This window comes from Megalobrama amblycephala, linkage group LG18 (assembly GCF_018812025.1).
Source record: "Megalobrama amblycephala isolate DHTTF-2021 linkage group LG18, ASM1881202v1, whole genome shotgun sequence".
NCBI lineage: Eukaryota > Metazoa > Chordata > Actinopteri > Cypriniformes > Xenocyprididae > Megalobrama > Megalobrama amblycephala.
The window spans coordinates 6,736,365-6,756,708 of record NC_063061.1 but is presented as its reverse complement, the minus strand read 5'-3'; the positions used below and the strand labels follow the sequence as shown (position 1 = coordinate 6,756,708).

The 20,344-nt window shown below is 37.2% G+C and overlaps 2 protein-coding genes and 1 long non-coding RNA gene across 7 annotated transcripts in view; 1 reads left to right on the top strand and 2 right to left on the bottom strand.

The window, feature by feature from the left end:
• rbm41 (RNA binding motif protein 41) overlaps window positions 1–20,344 on the bottom strand; it is a 77,530-nt gene that overhangs the window by 41,633 nt on the left and 15,553 nt on the right. The window contains exons 1-3 of one of the 5 annotated variants that reach the window (XR_007181192.1): window positions 12,192–12,329; window positions 11,420–11,474; window positions 10,518–10,634 (exon numbers count right to left, since the gene is read on the bottom strand). Coding sequence is in view for 1 of the 5 variants with exons in the window: in XM_048165345.1 (XP_048021302.1) it covers window positions 10,518–10,634; window positions 11,420–11,427 (125 nt within the window). In the remaining 4 variants the exon portion in view is untranslated. The other 4 variants (XR_007181193.1, XR_007181195.1, XM_048165345.1 and 1 more) reach the window with 4 other exon arrangements.
• The window catches only part of klf8 (Kruppel-like factor 8), a 91,138-nt gene continuing 82,781 nt past the window's right edge, over window positions 11,988–20,344 (top strand). The window contains exon 1 of the mRNA XM_048165346.1: window positions 11,988–12,357. Within this exon, the coding sequence (XP_048021303.1) occupies window positions 12,073–12,357 (285 nt within the window). The 5' untranslated portion in view covers window positions 11,988–12,072. The remainder of the gene's footprint in view (window positions 12,358–20,344) is intronic.
• On the bottom strand, window positions 13,781–19,995 carry LOC125252215. Its single transcript, XR_007181196.1, has 4 exons — window positions 19,867–19,995; window positions 18,500–18,516; window positions 17,989–18,167; window positions 13,781–13,877 (listed from the first exon to the last, which is right to left on the bottom strand). It is a non-coding gene; the product is annotated as an uncharacterized LOC125252215 (long non-coding RNA).

The window sequence follows — 20,344 nt, the reverse complement described above, 5'->3', positions numbered from 1 at the left end:
CTCTCGTGTCAACATACGTGTGCCAGTTTGCCTAGGCCATCCAGGACCCCCTGGAGACCCAGCAGAACAATGTGATGGACACCCTTCAGCCAAAGCAGTCAACGACCTGCAACAGCAGAGCAAGGAACAGTGAGATCAGCAGCACCAGCGGACACTTGACACTGGGCCTGCGCCACAAAGAGCTTCATCTTCTCCTTAGCCCATGCTCATACGGGCTTCCAACAGGAGGTAAATGAACGGACTCTGCAAGTCACAGAGTTCAGCGTGAGAAGGCATAGGACAGATGCAAGGACCCTAACAGAGCAGAGCAACTGAGGGAGGTCACCAGTCTTCAGGAGGCTCTGACAGCTGTTGAACTTCGCCATTTAAAGAACGTAAAGAACTGTTTGAATTTAAAGAGACACTAAAGCTTAGGCCCTTGAAGGCCATCCGCATGCAGAGCTGAAATCCAAACACTGACTCAGCAATTCAGCAGCATGGGAGACAAACTCGTTGTGGTCCAAAAAGAACTGAAACAGCCCGACCAACTGCAAATGGACCACACAAGGAACATGCACTCTGATGGACTTCACAGCAGTAGGGTTGTAACGATATACCGGTATGCCGATATATCACGGTATGAACACGTACGATTATCATATCATGTACATTTGCTTACTTACGGTATGGTAAAAAAAAAAAAACCAAGACGCAGAATTTCACTTGCGCATAGACAACAACTTTCCACTTCACTAAACTTGCTCCACACCCACACATACAGCAGACAATGTCAGAGACAGAAGTTGCTATCTCTATTCTTTGTGCCCCGTTGAAAAATAAGTTACAATTTGCAGTATGGGAATACTTTAGATATAGAAAAACAAACGCGGGGCTGTCCTCGAGTGTAGATATCCAAAAACAATGCGGGTGCAAAGTAGGCCTACCTGCAAAAAGAGGAAACACATCAAACATGTTGACCTATATTCGAGAACACCATCCGTGTAGATGCAGGTGTGTTCCGTTTATAACTTAGGTCGTATGATATGCGTGATGGAGAGGGAATCCCGGAATCCAGTCATGAAAATGGAATGTACAGTATAACGCAGCGATGTCAGGTAAAAACGCGCGATTTGTTGGACCGATAAATAAAACGAAAGCAGAGCTGTACAATAAATCATATCACGACATGGTCTAGGCGGGGTCTTTGAATATTAAACGCAAACAGACTGCTGTATAAATATATCTGTCTGTTTAACGTGTCTGCCTGTGTGAATGAACTGCGCTGTTTCGTGCACTACATACTTAAGTATGCGCGGCGCTCTTATTGTTTTTTAAGTGTTTGCCGTCTCGTTATCAGAGGACATGAACACAAACATATCCACGGTTGCTCTGAGATAGCGCTTAATGAGCATTTCATCATTTTATTTGAGAAAAACCATTGTCAAATACACTGAAACTCAAAGCTCTTCACTACATCCCGTCAAAATAAAAGACCGGTTTTTAACTCGAAGAAATTGACAAATTTATTATGATTGTTAAATAGAATGTACTTCTCAAAATAATTATAAAAAAAGTTAATTTCATTTCCATCATTTTTGATAATATTTGTATAAAAAAAAGCCAGAAGAATTAAGTCAAAGCAGAATTTCTGAATTTTAATTATTAATAAAAGTTGTTCAATTTCTAATCCATAATAATTTATTAAATGTATTTGATTGTTTTTGATTATTGAAATCTGAATAGAGAAAACAAACATTTTCATTAATTTATTGGTCATTTTAATTGATGGTATAAATAAAAATTTATTGTTTAATACCGTATACAGTGATATTTTCTCAGATGGTTATCATACCGTGGAAATCTCATACCGTTACAACCCTACACAGCAGCACAAGCTCCCCCAGCCCTACACAAAGGGGGGAGGGGCCAGAGCCCACAGCCTAGAAGACCACAGCGCCCATGGCAACATATGAGACATTCCTTTTGCCCGAAGTCCCTGACTGGTGTGACCCACCAAGACAGGCTCTCTGTTCTGGATCACATCCAACCAGAATCACAACGATTTCTGACTTAACAGCCAGGAAACCTCCAATCAGACTATTAGCAGCTGAAACCAGTCAGCATAAAGGACTTCTCAGACCCAGAAGTCTGAATGCAGATTGAGTGCTGCCCTCGACACCAAGCAGGGCAGATCCGAAAGTCCCAAGGTTACTGCCACAGACTCAGACAAACCTGGAATGAATGGAGGACACCAACAGGACCTTTGCCTCCTACACTAGTTAGTCACCTTTTGGGCAGCACAACCTGCCCTCACACAATGCCATTCATGTGACCTGACACAGAAGGCCTGTTACACACAAGGCCCCTCAGAAGAGGTTCTTAAGACCCCAGTGACTTTGAACTGCAAACACAGTGCCTTCCACATAGCTTCTACAAAGGTTCCTAGTCAGCATAGGGCATAAAGCTTTTAAAGTAGGTGAAAATGTGTGTTCGCAGAAATGCAGGAGTCTGCATTAGTAAAATATGAATTTTACTGAGTGGAAGAAAACCTTGAATGAATGTGTAAGTCTCAAATGCTCATGACCATCCACGACGAGCTATCCTGAAACCTGCAGACATTTGATATACACTGTTCGATTGGGCACTGCTGCACATTGATTTCCATGACAACGAATTGTCAAAGGAAATGCTAACTCCAGCTACGTCACTATGACACTAGAGTGAGCTGGTTAAGTTAGCAAGCTTAAACCACCGTCCAACTAAAAGTGTGTTCAATAATTGATAATTCCGACATGACATTTGACACAACGTTTGATTTGATTGTAGATCGGTAGTTGCTGGCTTGTCAGATGCAGATGAAACTATAGCTTGAATTGACGCCTCTGCTATAACAGAAAGAGTCTTAACACATTTTAGCATATGTTCAAATGGTATCAGTAAAGTTAATCTGATTTTAGTGAAAAAAACCTAATCTCAGCATTAAAGCGTAAGTCTGTTTTGACGAAGGAATCTCAGCTCAGCGGCATGTAAACTGTACCAGAATTGATTATTCTGCGTTGGTTGGAGAAATACCAATTGCAGTATTGCTTAACCTGTTTCTGATGAAGAATCTCAGTACAGTGTTATATGAATGTAGATTCGGATGAAGGTTTCCTTTCTACAGAGAAAAGCCTTAAAAATTATAGTCAGAGGGACTCATTCACCTAAACTTTAGCTGCATCTACAAGCATAGCTTCCTGGTGATCAATACTATGTTTCATTGGCCGATAGAAACATCAGTATTTATTCACAAGACGAGAATTCTGTGCGCTTAGACCAGTTTTGACTCATGGTAAATCTGTGTAACTACTCTTTAAATTAGTCAAGAAGATGTTTCAAGTAGAGAGAAGAATTTTACATGAGTAAAATTTGCAAATGTCAAACCATACTTGCATCTTACTGAATTTAAGTTTGAATTATTGAAGTATAAGCACTCTATTTTAACTCAATGCGTAACTCGTTTCAAATGTGCAGACATTCTTCATAAACTGTAGAATTGCTCTGACATGCACTGCTTCTCATGACAACAACTTGTCAAAGAAAGTACTAACTTGACACCTTGTGACTTCATATTGTAAACAAACCAGGCTAGGGAGCTAAGCTAATACAACCTAGTGGCCCTCCAGCTAAGGTGGCTAACTAAACTACTACAGTTAACGATTAGCATTATTTACTTGAAGCCTTTAACTACAGCTAGTATGTATGCAGTGTGAAGTGATTAAACCAATTTCCTTTAACCACATTCCTGGTTTTCTGATCTTTCACTTTCATTATCTTTAATTCTTCTCAGCTAATTTTACCTGCACTTAGGTGCATTTCTCCCTGAACACTGTTCAGCTAATTCTGCAGTTACTAGGGTAATTTAATTTAATTACATGTAAACTGTTTAGCTAAAGAAGAATTCTAGGATTTATTGAGATGTCAATAACACGCTAAACTAAACTTCAACACACATGGTTTGGTTCTGAACATGCTGCAGCTGTTAATCACTAGTGCTATTGACTATTCCCAATACCAGTTCATTCTGCTGTTTTAATCACTTCTTTAAATTTTTGTATTGTTTTTAATCATAATAGCAGTCAGCTATTAACTTTTACTAGTATTATTTATTTCATCTATGTGATTTATTTACATTTTCCTTTTTGGTCTTGTGTGGTTTAATTTCCCAATAGAACCACAAGTAACTAGACATACTTTCCTTCTTGATTTTATTTACAACAGTTGCTTCAATTTTATGCACCAGCTACAAATGTAATCTGAACGATTGCTATGGCATAATTTTGAGCACCACTAATGAACTTAACATGTTCCAAAGAGAACTGAGACACTCTTACCTGCAGCAGAAAGAACCACAGCAGGAGAGACATCTCACTCCTCCAAATGGAATCAGCAGAAGAGCCTCCCCTAGCCAAGCACTGAGGTAAAAAGGGGGGGGGGGGGGGGGGGGGGGATGAGCCAAAGCCCTCTACTGGGCACCTTACCTGCCCATTTCCTGAAATCCTCGCAGAAGGAGCAGGATTAATTCAGATTAACCCTGAAATGGCACATGAAGTGACATTCAAAGACTTCCAGCAACAACCTCCATGTCCTTTACACAGCAGGCACCCAGAGGCTGCACAAGGGCAACTGGACATGCCTGCATCGAACCTGTAGGAGCTTCTAACGCTAGTAAGAGAGCTCCTTGAACAGTATCTACCTGAGAAGGACTCAGAAGCACAAGCTTCTGACCACTCACACAAGACCACTCAGACCTGCTCAAGTCAGCGCCGCCACAAGAGCAGAGGGATACAGCAAACTTCAGACTCCTTCGGACTGAGAGCAGAGGTAACAAAAAACTGCTGTGCTTCTGTCATCAACCCTAGGTCAGTCTGAAACACTCTTCACACTACAACTCCCATAAGCTCTTCCTGCAACCACCTGCTTCACGGGTATCCGAATGACAGATGACACAGTCATGACACCTGCTACCTCGACACCTGCTGAGCAAGCTCAAAGACCTGAACCTTGCAGCCAGCAAACTTCTCGCCCCCACTAACTGACTTTAGGGTGACAGGTGATACACTGTCGAGGCACCGGCTGCCTCGATGCTTGCAGCACCAGCTCAGAGACCTGAGCTTGCAGACTGTCAACATCAACCGCCATGGAATGACCGCCACTCCAGGAGACACATACAACCAGAGCCCATCACAGCCTTCCAGCCTTGTGTGCAAGTGGTGTCTGATCTTTCTGCACCTTCAACGAGGGACAACAACGAGCGAAAGGGGGGAATTATGTAATGACTGAGACAAATCAGGCACAATTATTGGTTATAGTTAACCAATACTTGTTTAAAGCTCACTCTGGAGTCTGTCCCCATCCCCCGGGAAGACCAGCCTTAGTTATATTGCCCTGAAGAATGTGTGTGTTGCACGTGGAAAAGCAGAGACACAAGGAAACCTGCATTTTCCACACACAGAACACAGACGTTCCTGCATTAATTTATAGACAGACTGTTCTATAAATGAACATGCATATTCCCGGTATGGTATCCATTATTGCTGTTGTTGTATTGCAGTCATTGTATTTACATGTTTTATGATTTTTAAGTTTTATGACATTTAAGGTAACTTCAATTATGCCATGTTTAGTGTCTATGGGCTTGTATCGAGAAGATTTAAATGCTTGTGTATGCGGTATGTCCATACCTGTGCAACACATTAGTATCACAAGAATCTTTAATAGTTCTTCTTCAAAAACTCAGCCAGTTAATCTGCTCGGTCGTAAAAGCCCCGACAAGGGGGTGTGTTGTCACCCATAAATACAACATCTTCATTGGTCCGGTCAACAACTAAGAGGTGTGACTTTGACCAGAGGATAAAAGCCAGTGAAAAATGCCACTCCCTCTCTTTCCTTGCTTTTTGGACGACTGAACGGACCTCCTTGTTGCAGGCCTCTGCATGCCTCGGCCTGCAACCCAGCCGTGTGCTCATCTATAAGTTGTTTCATAGTACATCATAGTTCATCCAATGCAGAAGATACTGGCAACAACTTTGGACTGAATCCTCAAGATCTCTCCTCAGATGGCAGATCCGATGCTCCTCAGCCTAAAGGCTTCTTGCAAGCATCGTACATTTGAACACTAAACAGTGATTTAGTATTGATTTGTAAAATGTACCTTTGTCAGCAAAGGTGTTTTATTACTGAGGAAACTGATGATTCTTTTCCAGATTGCTTTTGACTTTTTCCTATAGCTCCATTAACAGTTCCCCTTCCGGTTCAACTCGATCATTACTCATTCTTACCTATGTAAGAATTACATTCTTACCATGTGTCTGACCTTTGTGTATGTTATGTGTTTGTTAGTTTAGCTATGTGTTTGTGAGTTAGTTAATAAAATATTGTGCACAATACATATTTGGTTCTGACTCCGTCTGCTAATAAATTGCCTCTTAAGTGATTTAGATCCTGACTACATGCTCTGAATAGTACTGTACAATAAGAACGTTGCATTTCCATAACCTGGAAATTAACATTTCTTAGAATTAATAAAAAATTAACACTAAGGGTCCACTGGACAAGCAGGTTAATTGATTGTAACATTAACCTTAAAGGTGCCATCCAACATTTTTTTTTACAAGATGTAATACAAGTCTAAGGTGTCCCCTGAATGTGTCTGTGAAGTTTCAGCTCAAAATATCCCATAGATTTTTTTTATTAATTTTTTTAACTGCCTATTTTAGGGCATCATTAACACTCTGAGGTCTAAAAACGCGCCGGCGCGTTTTGCAGGTTTTTTTTCACATTGCAGCAAAACAGACTTAAAATACTCCGTCATTTTTTGTCATAGAAACATAAGTAATACATCAAATGAAACTATAGAATATCTCCTTTTATTTGTATACACTCAGAGTAAAAACAAAATGTTGTGCTTTTTGTAAAATAAAGAAAACTAACATGATGCGTGATCTCTCATCTCCCTCTGAACGAAGTCCAATCTGATAGTTCTCAGAAAATGAAGTGTAACTTAGTGAATACTAATCACAAAAAATTCATACTTATGTCTAACAAAACGTTGAAATGTCAGGTTTTAAATCGTGCAAGTCAAATCGAAAACAAACATTCTGTGTTTATGTAATCTGTATGAAAAGAGAGCCATGTCAGAAGTCCGTGATTCAGCTCATTACCCACTAATGCGGCCACACCCACGGAGCCAGCGCTATTCACAGGCAAATTCAGAGACAACACATGCATTCATCATCTCAATCGTGTATTTATTGCCTTGAAAATTGTTTATCTGGATGAAAAAGCCATGGTTAGCGATCTCTGGAAGACATGCAGTAAATTCCTGTTTGTTTTCTTCTATTGATAAGTTTTAAGTGAGTTTTTGTTTCTTTAGCGCCCTCCGGCTGTAGTATGAATTGGTAAACACCATTCATGGAATATCGTCTTCTTCTTAGGTGAATTTGTGGACTAAAATGCACAGAGCGCCCTCCGGCTGCAGTATGAATTGCAAACACCAGCGCTCATAGTAATAACAATGAATATTAAATAAAAAATAACTCCTCTGTATAGAAAATTGACATAAACATATGAGAATCCTATATTTCTCCAAATGTGCATGCTTTTAAACTAAAAGCCTATATTCAGACTCTTTGCATCACAGAAATACATTATATTTTAAAGTATAATATAAAACCATTATTTTATATTGTAATAAAATTTTTCTGTATGTTTCATATACCATGATGAGCTTGAGACATCACAGAAGTTTTTTTTCACAGCCTACCTGACTGAAATGCCTCATTAATATGCAAGTCTTTTCAGGTCATTACTATTCAATTCTTTTGTCTTCACAGGTGAGAATGAGCCATTATTCATGGAGATTCACGCCTCCTCGCATACCGTGTTTCTTGGCAAAAAGTGTCTTACAAAAACTAAATCAGTATATTGTTATAAATGAAAGAGTAGTCAGCATAATTTTTACATAATTTTGAAGCAAAAACTCTAGTCTACAACCTTCAATACCCAAAAGTCTTGTGAACACAGATTTAATATACTTTTATTGGCCTTATATCAGTGACTTAAGTTTTTTGTTTTTTCAGTAACCACGCATAAACGTTATTCCTTCAAAAACACAAACATGTACACACATGTTCCTCACATATTATGGTAGCCTAGTTTGTGCTGAATACAGTGTAATGACACTTGTGTCATTAATATGTTTATGAACAACTGAAAAAAGCACAAATGTCAGGGCATGTCAAAACTTCTCCAGGCCCCAAATCAGCCTCAGACTCCAGAGGGTTAAATATGCGCCGATTCAGGCTGTAGCCCCTTTAAATATTGTGCTCTCCACCCATGGAGCTCGCACTTGCCTTGAAAAGCATAAAGTTCACACAGCTAATATAACCCTCAAAATGGATCTTTACAAAGTGTTCGTCATGCAGCATGTCTAATCGCGTAAGTATGGTATTTATTTGGATGTTTACATTTGATTCTGAATGAGTTTGATAGTATGCTCCATGGCTAATGGCTAATGCTAAACTGTTGGAGAGATTTATAAAGAATGAAGTTGTGTTTATGCATTATACAGACTGCAAGTGTTTAAAAATGAAAATAGCGATGGCTCTTGTCTCCGTGAATACAGTAAGAAACGATGGTAACTTTAACCACATTTAACAGTACATTAGCAACATGCTAACGAAACATTTAGAAAGACAATTTACAAATATCACTAAAAATATCATGTTATCATGGATCATGTCAGTTATTATTGCTCCATCTGCCATTTTTCGCTATTGTCCTTGCTTGCTAACCTAGTCTGAAGATTCAGTTGTGCACATATCCAGACGTTAATACTGGCTACCCTTGTGTAATGCTTTGAACATGGGCTGGCATATGCAAATATTGGGGGCGTACACCCCGACTGTTACATAACAGTCGGTGTTTTGTTGAGATTCGCCTGTTCTTCGAAGTCTTTTAAACAAATGAGATCTATAGAAGGAGGAAACAATGGAGTTTGAGACTCACTGTATGTCATTTCCATGTACTGAACTTTTGTTATTTAACTATGCAGAGGTAAATTAAATTTTCAATTCGATGGCACCTTTAATGTAACTAAATCAGTTAATCCGATCAACCGATTTACTTATTCATAATTAATCATAATTAATAATCATAATGAGTTATGAATAATTATTAATATTTCCCCTTTGAGTTAATTCGCTACATTAATGTTAACAACATCAGCATTGCTATGATTATGTGTATATTAGCGTTACCTGTAGATTTCAATTTCTGCAGCCATTCAACAGTCCAAAGTCTTTTGCTTTTGACTAAAGCCGCGGTGACACTAGACTTTGAACGTGCAAATTTTTTTCGGATGCTGTAACGGTCGTGATATGACGTCACGGTTTACAGCGTCTTTTTTATAAACATGAATTCAACACATAACTTAAAGTAATACATTTAAAATGTAAAAATATAGAACCTACTCGACTTTACTGCAAAAATATAATTCTTTTCATTCAGCCAAGAGGTCATGCCGTGAGAATCGATCTTTGCGAATTCGCAGGTCAGAGTTCACCAAACTTGAACTTTGGAATGCAGCAAAATGCGAAATTTTTCACACGAGCTTGCGTTTCCGGTCTGACGCATTCGCATGCGTTTGAATGGAAGTCAATGGAACGAAAAGTGCAGTGTGACCGCACCTTAAGGGCTAATCTCCAGTTGTCACTGATGATTGTCATTTGGATCTTTCTGGATTACAATCCGACATCAAAATGATAAGTTTAATTATTTTAAGTGCTGTGAGAAAAGGCTATAAATGATCCGCTACCGGCAGCATCCTCACATGATAAAACTGACTAGCCTGGACGGGACTCCTTCCTTTCTGTTTACGGACATATCGTAATGACGCACAGACGAACTGCTGCATGCTCGAATTTCCTGCGGAAATCCACCATGTCGCTCTTATTATAAAACATTATTACAAGCTTACCATTGTGAATCGAGCTAAGATAATGAGATAGTTTTCAACACTGGCTGGTTATGTACTTGCTCAAAAATTGATTTTGGATAATTTTTAACCAAAAAAAGTTATGGACTGCAGCTTGAAGTTATTCAACCGTGGTTATAGTCTATGTTTAGCTTTTTACTTATGGCGATTGTACTTTCAAAATTCATAAAAGTTGCGTTCATTTGTGAAGATTATCATGAACAAAACATGTAAGAATCAAACTTTTGGTGGCTACATATCTTATTTTCTGTGATAATCCAAAAGCCAATGGAAAAATGTTATTGTGTTGATGTGTTCTTTTAGAGGGAACCAGAGCGATTTTAATTTATGGGTTGGCCTACAAAAATATGTAATCCCTGCAGTGCTCTATTGTTTCAATAAAAAAACCAACACAGACACCAAGCACCAACAATCAAGTCAGTTACTGCTATAAATGTGTGTACCAAATTAAAAATGAGGAGAAAATCAACTATAAAGCCAGTCTTAGTTATGAGAAACTGACCGGTCGATGTTTACATCTGTATCCAGTTGCTGTAGCAGCAGATTGTGTAGTTGTCTCTGGCCCTCTGTCTGCTGTTCTTCAGGGATGGGCACATCATCACAGGCATCTCGTGTAACCCTGAAAATCACAAAACGCATATCTGTCAACCGTTTTTCACCTTTTCAACCCAAATACAATTACTTTAAACTCTTTAAATGCATCCTGATATTTTTTTTCTTCAAATCTAATTATTCTTGTTTTTTTTTTTTACCAGCATAAAAGATAACACTATCATGATGTGCAAGTAAAATTGTAATATATATTTATTAACAATTTGTAATTTTTTTTGCATTAGTTTTTCTTTTATTTCAATCCTGTGCTCATGAGGTAGAAAGCTGAAAATGACCATGTCCAATCACTTTTTTAATTATTTTAAACTTTAAAGATTTAATGTTAAAAGTTAGAGATTTATAAAGTGAAGCGAAACTTGTTGCAATTTCTTTTAATTATACATCCGTAGGGGCTGCCATTGTTGTTTCGCGGGTATGTGACGTCAGAACCCGTAACTGGGAGTACATCAATCTAGTACGAGTTCACGGGTGGTAAGTCACGGCTTTGACTGCTGTTCCAGTGCACTTTCACGGGTAGAAGGTTGGAAAAACACGGGTTACGATTTGCCTGGAACGCGGCATTAGAAAATGCTAGGTTCACTTAAGCACCACACAACAAATATAAGCGTGTTCTCATCAATAACCCTTCACAAATGTATTACAATGAGCTAGTGATGGTGCTTACTAATTGGCTCTGTAGAAATAAGTCCTAAGACCCAAACAAAGACATACATTTATCAAAATGCGGTCAACGTTCACGTAGTTTCAGACCCAAATTAAACTTGAAAACATAAAAAAATCCCTTTCGCTTACCGCTTCATGTTTACACCAGAACCACACTTCCTGTTTCAACAGAAAGGAAACTTCGCTTGAAAGGATCATGGGAAATGTAGTTTAAATCAAAGGGCAAGGCGCGCAATGTCATTCTCTGCAAATACATACATCTGCGTCAAGACCTAATGGGATGCTGTACAGTGATGTGGTATCAACTTCAGTTAAATGTGGACATATATTGATCATATCAAAGCCAACAATCATAAACCAATTTAATTTAAATGGCAAAAAATTATGTTTTATTGAACTACCCATTTACGGAATATAAGCAGCCAAAATATTTTTAATTACAGTTAAAAATGTTTGCAACAGTTTCTGGTTGCAATCAACAAATTGAACAGTTTTTGTGCAAAATCTTGAAATTTCCTACTTATTTTGTAATGATATATTTATTAGGTATCAGCCAAACCATTTTCCAACTAATAGTTCCAATAAACCTGATCATAGACTGGCTGTTTATGCAACTGGCCCCTCACTCAGAATAAACCGTCGTGGTATTGACGTCACAGCCATGAACATATTAACATAAAATCGCCCACATTTATGGCCCGCCCATGATGAAACCACAAGGAAATTAATATTATTTCTAAACAATAGAAGAATAACCCGGTGCCATTTGCGTCTGTATCTAGATGTGGGGTAAATCCATCAAACGTTGTGCCATTCATGGCTGTAGGATCGAGCCCGCGTCCCTGCACAGCCTCCCAAAGGATCCGAGCATCAGAAACGAGTGGCTGAAGTTTCTCTTTACCGATATTCCTGATCGATATAGTCCGACAGTAACGATCTGTTCAGCGCATTTCAGTCCGGACTCTTTTGTGAACCTGTCACAATTTAATGCAGGCTATGCAAGTAAACTCTTGTTAAAGGAAGGAAGAGTGCCGACTATATTTGACCCGACACCAAACCCGCAATCCGTAAGTAAGATTTTTTTTTTTAATTATTTTTTACATGTAAAGAGGTTGGCTGGTGATAACTGATTTAATTTGCATACAAAACCCGTATGTACACTAACAATAAAAGACATTATTCTTTTTAATTTATGGCGGTTAATAAAACAACTTGTAAAATTCTTTGCTCCTTGTTGCTTCATGTACCAGAACTTCCTGTTTCAATAGGAAGTGAGTGTAGTAGGTGGATTATGGGGAATGTAGTTAAAATCAACGGAAAAGGTAAAAGTTTGAGTGATAACCTCTAACCCCAGTGATATTTTTTTTTTTACAGTCTATGGTGATAACCTAAAACTGACATCACGATTATATAAGCCCTTAATCAAAAATAAACACTTTTGATTAAAAACATCTGACAGGTTTTTGAGACATGTTTTAAGCTGCTCACACACTCATTAGTGTTGACCCTTAAGTTTTTTTTTGGTCTTGTCCTTTTTCCTATCCTATTTGTTCCTCTTTATTTAAAACATTTTATGCTGCTTTAAAAACTGAGTATGTACTAGCTTTTTGTAGCTTAGATTTCATAAATTGGGCTAAATGAGCATGTCTTTCCCTGCTGAAAAAAACAATAGAAACCATTACAAAAATCCTAATGGTTTCCACTACAAAACCATTACAAACCATCAGCCATTAACCATTAAAACCATTACAAAATGGTTTCCATTACGTAGTGTGTTTTGGGCACATTCCATTAGGATTTATTGGTTTGTATTGGTTTCCATTACAGATTTGTATTGGTCTTTATTTGCAAATATTTAATGGTTTCCATTGCTGTTTTTGTATTGGTTCTAATGGTTCCATTACAAAGTTGTATTGGTCTTTATTTGCACATATTTAATGGTTTCCATTACAGTTTTTGTATTGGTTCTAATGGTTCCATTACAAATTTGTATTGGTCTTTACTTGCAAATATTTAATGGTTTCCATTGCAGTTTTTGTATTGGTTCTAATGGTTCCATTACAAATGTGTATTGGTCTTTATTTGCACATATTTAATGGTTTCCATTACAGTTTTTGTATTGGTTCTAATGGTTCCATTATAAATTTGTATTGGTCTTTACTTGCAAATATTTAATGGTTTCCATTGCAGTTTTTGTATTGGTTCTGATTTGTATGTTTAACTGGTAGCTGTTAATTAGGTCATTGATTAATTAAATAATTTAAATTATTACTACAATTATACACTGGTTTTCTCCTTGTGGCTTAAAAAAAACGCTCAAGAATATATAACTTTAATTGATATAAACTGCACACCAACTTTTCAATAGCTAACTGTTCAGGTTGTGTTTTGCAAAGAATTAAGAACATGCAACTAAAATCAATTTTATACTTGGATCAAGACCATCTTTTTTACTAAACCCAGCTGGAAATAAACATCTGACAAAAATGATTAACATGATCTTTTTTATTACTTAATATGTAAAAGAGATACAAGAACTATGAACTGTGTTTGTGGCTTCACTGTATCCACTGTGGCTGGCTTAGACCTGCAAAAAGAAGGAGAATTCATTAGGACAATGTACCTCTTAAACCACATTACCAGTACATGAGATTATCCATACATTATATATTTATATGGGACTCTCAAAGAAGTTGCAAGAACATAGTTGTTGACCAAACTTCATTATTTCACCCAACATATTTGGGTGTACTTTGAGCAGATTCAAGATCTTGAATTTTGCCATTAGTCATATCAGGTTCATAGCATGACAGTCATCTGTTATTTAACCTTCTCCAGTTGTAGGTTAGTGATGTGCGGGTCATCTCATAACCCACAGACCCCACAGGTCGGGTTGGGGTGGGATAAGAAATTGTCACTTTATTTGCGGGGTGGGTCATTAAAAACAAAATTAAAAACAAATCCATATATGTTGCGTGCAATTCCCTATAGCCTATATTAAAAATTTGGGAATATCTATTTTCATATTTTTTTAGGTTCTTTGATACGGTTACAGTATGAAGGCTGTAGCAACGTAACCATTTTGGAAACGAAGCGTAAATGTGAACATCAAAGATTTCTTATGCTGCTGCGCCCTCTATAGGACCAGCGACTAGTCGACGTCAAGCTTAAAGTCCCTGTAAAGCCCTATTAAAGTCTGTGTTCTGAGTATGTCACACCACAGTAAAATGTGCTATTAACCACCCAGCCAAATTTGAATGATTAAAAAAAACGTCAAGTAAATTAAATAAATTATCAAAATCTTGAAAAAATTAGCAGTATTCTCTGCTCTCAAATGCTGGGGGCGTGTCTGCTGTCGGCACTGAAACCACACCCACTCGCGAGAGCTGCCGCCTCAACTATTTGTCTAATCAGTCAAACTCACTGATGCATATAAACAAAAGAATCACGATAGAGGGTTGCACAATTTAGTAGAGTTACTGTGGACTGCCTACTAATTACGCACACAAGGCAACATACACTCATTGTGGTGGGCACGTACTGCCGACTGTTGTCGAGTCGACAGGTGACGGCGCCGTGAGACGGGAGGATGAAGGCCGGGATGGGAGAGATTCTGTCCGGCAGATTGTCAGTGAATCCCAGCTGTCTGATGAAAGTTTGTAAAACTCTCCGATGTAAAATTATCACTGCAGAGACTAATTTAATCCACCCCTTCTTCATATCATTGTTTTTTAGCAAATTTAAATAAGCAGAACAAGCTTCTTTTGTATATTATCGCAACCAGGTAATATGCATTTGTGTGATGAAGGAATTACTAGCTAGCAAAATGTAGGCTGTATAACTAACAGTATTGACACTCGAGATTAAGCGGGCGAGCTGCTGTAGCGTTAGGGGTGGTGCCATGCTCGGTTACTCTAGTGCGTCAGACAGTTATATAGTGTTAGCCCAAAAAATCCTGAGCACAGAATTGGTGAAAAATTGTTTAACACTCTAACTTCACAATTCAGTACTACATAGTTCAGTCTTTGTAATGTTTTTGCAGCAATACATTTGTCACATTTATAATGTGTTTAGAATCAATTCTCAGAATTGACTTTACAGGGACTTTAAAGTGTCACGGCAGAGCATTAAAGTCGACTAGTCAGTTCAACCCCTAGTGCATAGTTAATAAGTGTGATGACATCATCCATAGCAACGATGTCAACTACACCCTTTCTCTTAGCTTAAGAATTCTCACTGTTTGTAATGGTTTTAGCAGCTTTGTGAAAAGGTTTTAAAGGATTAGTTCACTTTTAAATAAACTTTTCCTGATAATTTACTCACCCCAATGTCATCCAAGATGTTCATGTCTTTCTTTCTTCAGTCGAAAAGAAATTAAGGTTTTTGATGAAAACATTCCAGGATTATTCTCCTTATAGTGGACTTCAATGGAGCCCAAACGGTTGAAGGTCAAAATTAGTTTCACTGCAGCTTCAAAGCGTTCTACACGATCCCAGATGAGAAATAAGGGTCTTATCTCGAGAAACCATCGCTCATTTTCCAAATAAAATAAAAAATTATAAATGTTTTAACCATAAATGTTCATCTTGAACTAGCTCTCTTCTTCTTCTCCTCTATTTGATTCCAGCAGTCTAGACACTGCTAAGTGTATTACTGCCCTCCACAGGCCAAAGTTTGAACTAATTGTTATATACTATTGAATAGCATATTGTATATGACAATTTAGTTCAAACATTGATCTGAGGAGGGCAGTAATACACTTAGCAGTGTCTACACTGCTGGAATTCAAATAGAGAAGAAGAAGAGGAGAGATACCCTGCGTTCCAATGTTCATACTATCCATCCTAAATAGTATGTGAGTTTAAAATAAGTGTGTCCCAAAGCATAGTATGTTGAAAAGAGTATGCCAAAAGTCCCCGGATGGTCTACTATTTCCGGTAGATTTTCGAAGTGTGGATCCGTGCACACTATAAAGGCTAATATTGCCCACAACCCATTGCGCGTTGGACGAGGATTCAGTTCAGAACTACAAACACGAGTGAAAAGTGTTAAAAAACTACAAAACATGGCGGATACGCGCGATCGACGCTGAGAGGTTTGAGTGACTAATAATCAGTTTAACCTGATAGAAAATATATATTTCATGTTATCCGTGTTATTTTTCATCTGCAAATACCAATGTGGACTTTTATAAAGATCCAAATGGCCATTAACTTTTAAATGCATCATTATGCATTAATATGAGGAGAGTTCTCCACATGAAAGACTCGTGACTGTATATCAACATGCTGCATTTCTCTCCGATACGGTAGGAAATTAAGTAAATGAAATGTGGAGGATGTAAGATGATTGACAGGCCAGTTTACGGTGACAGGATGCGACAGAGAGAAAAAACGCGATTGTATGACGTGTTAGTATGTCCCAAAGCTTGTCTACTCTTTTGCTACACACTCAAAAGTAAGTACTTTTTGTTCACAGAAAGAGTACATACTTTTAGGGCGTAGTATAAGTAGGCGAATTGGGACGCAGCAATACAGTGGGTTCCAAACGGGATATATCGCCCTCCGAAGGGCACTTCGGAGTGAAAACAATCATGGCCGCCATATTGAAGGGTCGTTCCAAACCGAAGTGCTCAAAACGGGCCACTTCAAAGGGCTCTTCGGAATGAAGGATTTCGAAGGGTACAACTGATGGACACTTCAGGCCCCCATGATCCTTTGCACAGGAAAGTTGTTTGACGTCACAGAATGGGTACAGGAGGTTAGGAGATTTTACTTATAAATGTATGTATAGTATTTTTCTGTACTATTGTAATATTTATACGAGTTAGATTTAGTAAATTATTATGGTCAAAACGACAGTGTACTTCAACAAAAATACTTTACAGCTCCCTTTATCAGTCCATTCAAATGTTTCAAATACATAGACACAATATGGTGTAATAAACCTAAATAAATAAACTAACGTTAAACAAAGGGCGCTGCTTGCACAATTTACTCCTCCTTGATTGTCTCGTTAAGATGACGCAGAAGTGCGTTCCAAAAAAAGAGGGTTTTTTTTACCCCTACACCCTTCATCCCTTCGAAGCTCTCACTCCGAAGGGGAAACCATCTGAAAGGAATTAGGGCATAGGGATGAGCCCTTCCGAATGGAACGCAGGGCTACTTCAAGATGAATATTTATGGTTAAAATGTATAAAAAAAATATATATTTTTTTTAGAAAATGAGTGATGGTTTCTCTAGATAAGACCATTATTTCTTGTATGGGATCGTGTAGAATAATTTGAAGGTGCAATGAAACTAATTTTGACCTTCAACTGTTTGGTGTCCATTGAAGTCTATATGGAAAAAAATCCTGGAATGTTTTCATCAAAAACCTTAATTTCTTTTCGACTGAAGAATGAAAGACATGAACATCTTGGATGACATGGGGTGAGTAAATTATCAGGAAAAGTTTATTTAAAAGTGGACTAATTCTTTAAGTGAAAACTCTTACCTAAGAATTTTTAATGCTATTTAGGAGAACTTTTAGTTGTAAGATAAAACATTTCGTGAATACGGCCCCAGGTATATTGGACCAGGTTTGGTGTTAAAGTCTGCAGGACAGTGGTTCTCGAGGGCCAGAGCTGAGATCACCTACAATATGTTATGAACATGACTTTCAGAGATCCAGATTGACTGCTAGATCGATCACTTACAACAGTGGTGTCCAGTCCTGGTCATGGAGGACCAACGTCCTGCAGTATGTAGCTCCAACTTTCTCACACACCTGCCTGTAGTGTCTGGTGATCCTGAAGACCTTCATCATCTGGTTCAGGTCTGCTTAATGGCTGGAGCCACAGTTAATTCTTCAAACAGGACTAGATGGCAATAAATACTGAAAAGAGAGAGGACAAACAACATTTAATGGTATAAAGCCAGTTTAAAATTTTATTTTTTATGTATAATAACATCTGAGAATGTACATATGACACCACTGTACTGAAAAGTATTTGCCATTTAAGTAGTTGCAATTTAACATACAGTATTTGCCATTTAAGTGAGGATCATCTCATTTTTAAAAAATGACACCCGAAATATTAACGGATAACATAAGCAAAATCTTCATGAAAATACAGTTATATAATGCAAAGAAAGTTTTTGTAAATGTGCATGACAAATCTACAATGCAAAAACTGAGAATGTGTGACTGAGACAAACAGTACTTACAGGGCAGAACCAATGATCTGATTACACACAAGGAAGAGGGAGAAAAATAAACAAAAATATATTAAATATTGCTCTGTATGGATGAATGTGCTGATTAAATGTACACATTCAAGATAAATTATTACATTAACATTTTAGTGATCTATTTCATGGCCTAAATGTTTTACTTCAGTTATATCTTTTCATAATTAATTAAATATTACAGATGGTTGATTTAATTTGACAGTTATCTTTTCGGGTGAATATAGGCCAATGAGTCCTCTCTCTTTCACTCTCTGTCCCCGCGCGTACACGCGCCAGCTTGACAACGCGTATAAAGTTATTGTAAAATTTGTTATTTTTAGGTCACGATAACATGATAGTAATATGGCCGTAGCTTATGCAACGAGATTTAACCTGTTAACTGTCACCCCCACTTTTTTTCTTAGACAAGAAAATGCACTATACAAACTTAAATGGTTGTAATTCAAGAATACTTTGGAGTATAGACATAAGGTTGGTCTTGTTTTAAAGATGAAATTTGGCAGATTATTGTAGAAGTGAAATAACCTATGTAAGTGAAACAAAAAAAAAGTTATAGAAGTTTAAGTTTATGAAAATGTAAAATGTAAAAATATAATATTTGGATGTTATCTTTTGAACTCTTGGCATGAAAACAAACATGTTTCAACCAATCTTTAATGATTTTTCATGTTCATCGCTATTTCAAAATAAAGGTCTGAACATGCCTTATGAGTATGAAAATATGCTTGTTGCAAATTGATAAATTACTGCTCTTCTGTAATTTATTTTGAAAATCAGTCACCAAATATGTAAACTAGAGATTCTAAGCTTTCAAATGATATATAGTTTGTCAAGATTAGTTTAGGTTTAGTATAGAATATTACTGTTTTAAATATGTAATGGCTGTGGGCCCACCGGTGGGCCCGTGACAGTTAACAGGTTAATAAGGGTGTGCAGCTTAGTTATTGTATTTACGTCGCTGTTTAAATCTTTAATACAAAGACACAACTGACTCAGGCCGGCCATCATAACAAGCTCGGTCGAGTCATCGCGTAAAATAGCAACGGAGAAACAATAATAAATCAAATTAACACCGAAATGGTTGTAAAACAATTCAAGGTAATGAATTAATGCGGTTTTTAAAGTATATTACCTCAGATTACCAGAAAATGAATTGTCTGAGCGGCTAGTCGACCGTTATAACATTTAAACGCAGCACGCTAAATAACATAACGTTACTCATCAGATAGACCACTAAAGCAGGTGTAATTTAATTCCAATTAATTCATTCATTACCATTTCGACCTGTTACACTAATTTTAATTGAAAACTCAGAAATTACTATAGAAATATAAAAAGCTTACCTGTTTGCGGTACCAGTCGATTCCGGAATGACAGTTCATTGATGCTGTTCCAGCAGTCTCATTGGTTAGAATTAATCACGTGATGTCATATTACTAATAATTTATATTTATTTATTTATTTATTGTCATTTCAGAAAAATAATATATTTATATTGTGTGTGTGTGTGTGTGTGTGTGTGTGTGTGTGTGTGTGTGTGTGTGTGTGTGTATATATATATATATATATATATATATATATATATATATATATATATATATATATATATATATATATAATATTATATATATATAAAACTGAAAATTCAGCTTTGATCACAGGAATAAATTACACTTTACTGTATATTGACATAGAAAACAGCTGTTTTAAATTGGAATAATATTTGACAATATTACTGATTTTGTTTGTATTTTTAATCAAATAAATGCAGGCTTGGTGAACAGAAGATACTTCTTTTAAAACATTAAAAAAATCTTACTG